Here is a 9,030-nt window from a genome sequence, read left to right as displayed (position 1 = left end):
CGAACTTTGACTTGTTGGTTTTTTAACCGGTCTTGACGATTCTTTTAGCTGTCCTCGTAGGTCGAAAGTAGGCACAATTTGGGTATTAACGCGTATTATCCAACAGAAGTCTGCGATTTCCTGCTACTTTATATCTCCGCGTGGGTAAAGCAATTTTGTGTTGTCTTTATTGAACAATTAACAGAAGTCTGAAAGAGGTATTCATGTCATTATGAACTTAGAATCGCGACAATGCAAGCCTTGATTGTTGTGTCTCTTGACCGATTTACATCGATTTCTATTTCGGTTTAAAATTCACAAGGCAATATTGTAACTTCCAAGAGGGAAATGATCTGTTGTATTTACAGGAAATTCGGTTGAGTGCGAAATGATTCTTTTCAAGTGACAGACAGCAATGATATTATGGATTTGGTATGAATTTCTCCGTTGCATTAATTTGCACTTGTTGGGCGGAATTCTTGTATTGTATAGGACCGTGTAAACTAAATTTCTGCTCTCTTTAAAGAATTTACAAGAGGCATTTGCTTTGCATGAGGCTAAAAATAATCGTATTTTTGTTAAGTTTACAGGCCGTCTGCTAATGACAGTGGCTATTTACAAAGCACACAACATGAAAGCAGTCTTGCCCCAAGGCTTAGCCTGTTGTCTGAAAAAATACCACCTATCGGAGTCTTCAAGTTAGACTGAACTAGTTGTCTATACTGGAAGACGGCTTTATTTTTCTATCCCTGAATTGAAAAAAAAAAGAAATGCAAATTCCGGACCTCTGAAGAAAAGTCTGAACTTCTCTTTAAGCGCCACTGAAGAATTGTATTTAACCCCAGGTCAATATCTGCCGGTATTGGCTGCCAGGCTTGTATGTAATGGGAGATACCTATAGTAGCTAATTTCTACGTCGCTCGTCGCGCCAAATGTTATTAGTCCTCAGTGTCTTGGCGAAGAGCGCAGATGGTTAGTATTGTAATCACAACATAAGCCAGCTATAAAAGCGTATCAGGCTTACGACAATAGCTCATTCGAGCAAGCCAAGAATCATGAAGAAATCACTCCTAGTAGTAACAACGCTTTTGCTGAATGCGTTCCCGATATGCCAAAGTCTTTTCCCACTCAAGCCTGGAAAAAGCGGCAGCTACAATTTTCCAATAGATCCCTTGGAAGGCATTCAGCCACGCAGTATTGATGATTGCGACGAAGAACTTCTAACACCCAGCAAACGAGATTTGAATGAGAGAAAACTTCGTCGACGCCTTGGGGGAAACATCGACGAGCGATTCCTTTCCATAACGGAGCCAAAGCTGTCATCAGGCCAGTACGTGAAACGAGTTTCTCTACGCGGCATCTCCACGGTTGAGAAAAACTATCTCAGGGAAATTATTAGAAACGAGACCTTGCCTAAATTAGGCAAGCCAACCTTGTTTATGGAACGATTTATGATGAAGTGGCTTATTCAGAAATCCGACTGTCCGGTGGAGCATACTTGGAAAGATCTAGGATTCTGCTACTGGCCTCGGTGGCTCTCGGTAAGTGATTGTCGGCCTTGCAATGCCTTCAACCTTGCAATCTAGGGAAAAGTAAAATTCTTTATCGGTGGCAACATTGTCTGAGCTTTTTTGCATGATGGCGATTACAACCTGATGCCCCGATGAAGTCACTCGGTAGTTCACATTCTTTTTAACCGAAGTTGTATCGAGTTTATCCCTGCATGGACAGTTGTTTCTGGTCGTTTCGTTCAGTCCAAAGCTGAAAATTCTGGTATTTGACAATTCTTTTTTCTTTTTTTTTTTTTTGGTACATGCGACAATAGCTAAGGGCTTCAGTCTTTTTTTCTCTCATTTGAATGCAAGTCACATTCCTTGTTGAGTTTAACTACATTCCAAAGCAAAGCGAACAGAAACTCGCTTCATCTTTTTTTTTTTTTTAGCGTGTTCATAACAAGAAAAAGGGTATCTAAACTGTAAATAAAAGTCGTTTGAAATAACCGACGGGTATCACAAAACTTTCATTTTAGCGTCTTTTTTGTGCCTTGTGTCAACCATGCACCTATCAAACACCGTTTATACACAGTGATGTTCTCAAGACTTTCGGGCAACTTCACAAAGAGTTGCGCAAAAAAAAAAAAATCACTCACCAAAACAACTCTATGACCTGAAAGTAGAAAAATATAAAAATGCCTATTGCGTGGATTGCATACTGACGGAGTGTTTTGAAACTTCAGAGGAATATATTGTCTATCAAGGAAATTTTCTGAAAAGTAAACAGCAAAACTGGCGGGCGCAGTCCTCTTTCCTTCCCAATGTTGAAGAATTTTCACGGCGTTTTTCAAACTGTTTTCATGCGTGAAATTTGGCCAAATTGTAAACTTTTCTCCACTGTCCAAAAGTCGGAAGGACTTGTCTGACCGATTATTCAAACGCTCAACGGATTGTTTGAATATGATTTGTGTATAAAATCACAGCCAGAGAAAATCTAAGAGACGTTTTAAGTCTGTCAGAATTCAATGAATGACTGCCATATTCACGGTGTAGTCTAAGGTCTATGTTACATTAACTGACAACTGTACAGCAATTTGAGCCGAAACTGACGGCATATGAACTAGAGTCGAGATGAATCACCGTCCGGTTTTATTTGGTATTAACTTCAAGCTTTCGAACACACCCGTCTGATCAGTGCACGGCTGTTACTGCCGTGTTTCTATTAATTTGAACTGAAGGAATTTTAATCATTACACTGTTCGTCATGTCACCGTAAATAGTCAAAAACTGGCAAATTAGTATGTATTTAATCCTGCAATAATATCGGTAACAAGGAATCTTTTGAATTACGGTTGATTTAATACTCTCAACACGAAACCGCGTTTTAATATAATCCGGATGTGCCTGTTTTCTTTTATGAAAGAAGAATGGTCAACAAAAAATTAACAAAGGCAATAGACTATTAATAGTTCCTGCCTAGCTCCAAATGGGTAACGTAGGTTTTATTGGTGAGTGTTGAGAAATGTTTGCCGGACCCGTTCATCGTCAATGTTGCAAAAGTATCTTGTTGTGGAAGTAAAAACAACGTTTGGTTTTGTTCGGATTCCATTCAAACAAATCAAATGATGGTGTTCGTCCACTTTGAGGCCTCGACTCTTTCCGATACAAGATTGGTGATTCGACGTTTCAAACGGTTTGCCCTTCGTCAGAGCGTCATTCGCTCTGTTAGAGCTAGCGTTTTGAGCGTTAGCCCCTCGTTAAAATCTTTCTTGCAGTGGTCAATTTGCCTTTATCTCTTTATCAACGCGTTTTATTATAAACCTGTATTTTCGAGTTTCTATCCCCACTGACCGTTTTCTTTGGCAAATAACAAGTTACCCCTTCATTCAACTTTCTCTATCACTCCTCAGCTGTCAGAACTTTCGTGAAACCGCTTTTCCGATCTTAGGTTACGCTCTTACTACGTTATTAAGAAAGTCCTTGAGCTCTCTATGATGTTTCTACAACTGGAAAAAAAATTTCCTTTCAATTCTAGTTTTGAGAGTGAATGCAGCGCCAACGATGACAGCTTCCCATCCACTTATACCCCATTCAATCATCCCTCCCTCACATAGAGCCCTTTCATAATGGCGGCCAAAGGAAATATTCCTTTGTTTTAAATGCGATAAGCCTTTCTAGGCTCGCCACGACGAGCAAATTTCAAAAGAATACTGGTTTCAAAATGAGGGTGGTAGATGTAATTGACATACAAATGTGGTCGCTATAACATTTGGCATCTCGTTGCAGTAACTCGCGCGCGATTCTTGTGATTTACGGCATTGTTTCCCTTCCGTTAAAACTTGTTCAAGGTGAGGGTTTGTGGTGAACTTACTTGATGACTTCCGCTAGCGTGTGAAATCCGCTGAAAAATTATCGATTAAGAGGTGTTATTTTCCTTTAGCGCTCTACTCGGAATTTTGTCAGTATTGTTCCTGCAATAATCCCCCTTAATTCGCATGACAGCCTCGAGTATTGACTTGCACTTAGCCTCACCACTACGGACTTACTTACCAATTTACTACTTACTTACTTCTTAAATACTTACCAACTTAAGTACATTAAGCTTTTTTCAAATTAAACATTCAACAGAGAACATTTCATATCAGTTGAAAGAAAGCAAAACTATAGTTGGTCAATTGATAATGGTATCTCAAAAGTTCAAACTTTCCTATAGAACAAATTTCTAGTGTAATCAAAGTCATCAGTTTCAATCAAAACAGGATATAAAATGATACGTGTTACTTGTTAACACTCTTCCCCCTGTAGATCCCATTAGAATGATATCTTAATTCAGGAAGTTTAGACTTCAAACTGTGATTTCAAATCATGGAACAACAAATAGGTGACCCATGATCGAGAAACTCTTCTGAGTCGTGCATAGTTGATGATGAAGAGAAACTTAAATTGTTATAAGGAGCTGTAAAATCTCTGTTCGACTATACCCCATACAATGAATTGAGAACTGATATCGACTTAAGTAATGATGATAGCTATTCAAGAGGTTAAGGAGTCTTACACCGCTTAATTTATTAGTGCCTTTGTGAAGTAGAGATGGAAACCTTGTGAGCGATCGCTTCCCAAACGTAAAGACTAAAAGATAATGTTGTTGGAAAATTGAGAGTTACTATCAGCAGTTAGCTCATTGAGTTGTTGAAAATCCTCTCGTGATTATTCTCACTTTCAAGAATTCTCACTACAGATCTGAAAGTCAGAGAGGATTGGTTAACTTTTCCTGGTGTTGAATACCCTGCCGGACCTGCCGGCCACCTTTGATAGGTTTCAGTCGGCGGCTTTCTTTGAAGAACGAGTCAGAATACAATAGTTGTTATTCTTCAATGCAAATAAGTCCGTTAAAAAAAGGACACTTTGGAAAATATCATAATAATCTTTGATTGTCCCCCCAAATTTTGCATAACCATTGTATCCAGTTTCTCTTGGGACTTACACTGGTCCCAAGAGAAAACAAAAACAATGCTTGTTCAAAATTTGGGGAGACAAACAAAGAGTATTATGGTATTTTCCGAAGTGGCCTTTTTTAACGGACTTATTTGCATTGAAGAATAACAACTATTCAGCAGTTAATCCCCAGGCCTCGAGTGTTCAAAAGGTGCATAACGCTATCCACAGGAAAAATCACTACTGACCAGCACAACCAATTTCATCATCCAGTGGATAGTGGTTTATCCAGTTGATAGCGCTATCATTCACAGCTGAGTCCTGATGTTTCAAGTGTTCTGAATCTTCCAGAGTGCAAAATTAAGAAGGAAATTAAAAAGATTCTTATAGACTTCCGATATTAACCCTGGAAAGTGATACTTCAGGAGCAAGACCGGATTCAAATATTGAACGGATTAGAGGTTTACATCTCTTTCGGGATGTCAAAACCGACCGCAACGTGTCCAAATTGGATAGGAAACGAGACCTTGCATTTCCTCAATTGGAAAGTTCAAATCCCCTTGCATGAGCCATGCAGTGACGTGGCAGTTACTCATTATCAATTGAGTCATACTACATCAGTAAAAATTGCGTTTAGATATGAAACTTATGTTGACGGGAAGTAGGTGTTGTAGATACACGAATATATAACCTTGTTAACTTTTTACTCGCAGCTTAAGATCCCTGTCATAGATCCGTTTCTTTTTAAGTCGTAATCGCATCCGCCGTCTTTGGTACCTTGCACGATGTGATAAAACTGGTTGAAATGATTAAATACAAAATTATAGTTCAAAATTGGAAAAATCATCAGTCTGTTTGCAAGATCGCGTTCTCAAAAGGTTAAAGCAGGTTAAGTTGCATTAATTACTATAAGCCACTTTCTTTGATCCAGATAACACCGGATACAGGCATCCAGTTACCTTAAATCCAACTGTTTCATATTAAAAATTCATTGAATATTTTCAGAAGAAAACTCTACAAACATCGTCAAGTTCTTAAGTCACACGAGAGTTCATTAGTTTTGCTTTCTTTCACACGGCTGCTGTTCTCAATGTTGAACAAAAGCTCGGATAACGGATGTGGAGAGGCAAGATGCGCTTTTAGACTTCACTTGTCCTTTCTTGAGCCGAAGCTTTTCTGTCAGCAGCAGCTAATCATGCGCGGGAAAGTGGCCTCACCAAAGGCAACACGTAGCCCTCACTCTGTCCAAACTCTGTTTAGCCATACGTAAACGCGTTACGTGACCATCAAGAGAACTATTTATCGATGTTGCCACATCAAGAGTATTTGTTGTCTAATATTTGAATCAGGCTTATCTGCAGGTAATAGGCCATATCAAAATATCAATATTCAGCTTGATAGTGAGGAAGAGAGGACAAAAACAATAGAAACAAGTTACAATGAATGTTAAAGATATTAGCATATGCTCAACTTTCCTTTGTCTTTGTCCTCTAAACCTCTCTTGAAAGCTGAATTTTTCGAAAGAGGCCTATTTTTTCCAGGTAACTGACCTGGTTTCTCTTGCTTTACCGGTTTTATCTTACGATCGGCCATTTCCGAGTTCATGTCTGCCTCGTCGTCAAAGCGAGTCTAAGTGCGAAGTGTTTCTTATGCAGATTAGTTGACATTCATATGCAAATTAGAACTAATTACCATCACAAGAACTTCGCACTTAGACTCTCTTTCAAGAGGACGCAGACATTAACTTGAAAGAGGCCTGTTACTTGTACATAGATTGGAGACATGAATAACGATCCAGGCTAGGTTAGGTTCACCGCTGATAGAAAACTAATTAAATAATTACGAGAGTGCTCTGGCGAGGTTATAACAAGAGCTTTTAACTGGAATTGAAGCTGCAAGTCTAATGCTTTACCCCTGATTTCCAGTGGGGCAAGTCCATCAATTCTTCCAGGACTGAATCAACAAAAGTTGACGAGTTCTCGCAACAACTTGTCTCTAAAAAATGCGTGTAAAATGCTCTAAAATACAAAGCAACGTATGGCGTTCTTTTTTTTCCAAATTTAAGCTTGAAGCTTACAAATATTTTTGATTAATTATCTTCGAAAAATGCGTGGTTACCCCCAATTTTCTTTTTGGACTTCAATAACACTTGTTGAGATCTGCTTTTCTCGTATATTCAGTATACCGCGCAAAAATGCCTTTGAATTAGTAGGCACCGTCCTTAAGTCCCTATACAACTTATTTCAAAATGGCCTCTATTTTAGTATTCATTTGTTTACTGGCCAATTAGCCCTTGGTTCTAAAAGGGAACCTCCACTCCGACTAATAAATAAATAAATTCAAACGGAACAGAATGATGTTTGCAATCAAATTTGATGGGCAATTTTCATCAAAAAAGTGGTTGTATTGGAAAAAGTGAATTTTAGAATCACTTATTTTCACTTTCAAATTTCCCGGGCGCCGCCGTCTTGAGTAATTGTAACGTGTCGTGGTTGCCCATTGTTTCAACAAAATACAGTAGTGTAGCAGCTCTTGTAACCTGCTATTGTTTGCTATTGTAAGCAGCTGATATTTTTTTAAGTCTAAGTCAGTGTTTCAGTTTTATAGTCTTTTGTTTTTGGCTTGGGTAGCGAGACAATCACATTATACATTACGTCAGCTGCTAAAGTGCAACGACGAGACGTCACAATTATTCAAGATGGCGGCGCCCGGGGTATTTGAAAACCAAAACGAGCGTTTTTTAAATTTATTTATTTCAGATACGAACGCTTTCACTGGAAAAATTGGGAGCAATGTTTATTGTGAACATTATGTTATATCATTTAAAGTTACTTTCTTGTTTTCGTGGAGGTTCCCTTTGAACTTAATTCAAAAGAACATATAACCTTCAACGAGGTAACAAGGGGTAATTTGCAAGCAAACAAAAGAATACTAAAATGGTGGCCATTTTGGAATAAGGTGTACATGTATTTTAATGATGAAGCAAATGATGAATTTTAAGCTTGATAAATGGAGGGATAAGTTTATCGAGGGTGATTCGAGAATGCTCGTTTACACTTCATGCTTTTTACTTTTTTAGCTCGGCCGTTGCGTGAATAAAGAATGTTCCTGGCCCCCTGGTATGTCGTGTGTTCCATCAAAACCAGTTGCGGTGTATTTATTACGATGGCACTGCAAGAGCCGCCCTGGGAAAAAGGCCAGAAGAGGAACCGATTCCTCGCATGTCCATTGTCGTTGGGTCAAGTTCAGATACCCCGTTACTGATGAATGTAGGTGCAGTTGTGAAGTGAATCCACGTATTAGAGACAGTGATAGTACGGGGGAGTTGTTGCCACAAAACTTGCTGCAAGGAACTAATTAACACTTGGAACTGAGTTAAGACCTTGTCGTGGATGTAATGATATAATAATACCATGACTTGAGCCTAGATCTTTGCAGTTGAAAGGGCAGCGTCGAAGAAGTGACATCATTCATTCCCAGGTGTTTTTTTGTTTTGTTTTGTTTTGTTTTTTTCTTCTTATCCCATTCCCTCTTGAGAGTGAGACTTGCAGATTTTCTTCTGTCTAACCCCAGACGATTTTATGCATGCAGTGTTGGTTTTTGTCGAGGGTCGAGAGTAACATGTCGGGGGTCGAAAACGGCAATAGTTTTTCCTCCTTGTTCGCTCTTTTTATCCGGTGGCTCGTACCCAGACGCCCCTCGATTCATGCAAACAGGCGGCGATGAAACGTGCTTCGTACTTGTTAGAAGGACCTGAGGATAATGCATTTTCAAAGTTTCGATGATATCTTTGCCATTGGTCACGTTACAAAATTAACGTGCAATTTAAAAGTTATAGAAAATTTACGACCCTCGACATTTTACTCTCGACTTCTCACTCTCGACCCTCGACAAATACCTACACGCCATCAGTGGGGTCGCTTTAAGGATGAATGTGTTAAAAACTCGATCATAATCGAATAAATGAACCAATCATAAGGGAAAGCAAGCGAAGTGCAGGAAAGAGCGTGCTAGCAAGTCAAGATTTGCTTTTCTCTTTCCAATACACCTTTCCAAAATGGCCGCATTTAGATATTCTTTTGTTTTTATTCAAATGAGACCTTGATGCCTCGTTCAAGGCAAA

At 39.0% G+C, this 9,030-nt stretch overlaps 1 protein-coding gene across 1 annotated transcript; it reads left to right on the top strand.

Annotated features, from left to right (window-relative positions):
- The first annotated feature begins 890 nt into the window (after positions 1–890).
- On the top strand, positions 891–8,413 carry LOC138059773 (noggin-2-like). Its single transcript, XM_068905386.1, has 2 exons — positions 891–1,520; positions 7,987–8,413. The coding sequence occupies exons 1-2, from the start codon at positions 1,035–1,037 to the stop codon at positions 8,266–8,268; spliced, it is 768 nt and encodes a 255-aa protein (XP_068761487.1). The 5' UTR covers positions 891–1,034; the 3' UTR covers positions 8,269–8,413.
- Positions 8,414–9,030: the final 617 nt, after the last annotated feature.

This window comes from Montipora capricornis, chromosome 8 (genome assembly GCF_036669925.1).
Source record: "Montipora capricornis isolate CH-2021 chromosome 8, ASM3666992v2, whole genome shotgun sequence".
NCBI lineage: Eukaryota > Metazoa > Cnidaria > Anthozoa > Scleractinia > Acroporidae > Montipora > Montipora capricornis.
This window is presented reverse-complemented; position numbering and strand designations above follow the sequence as displayed.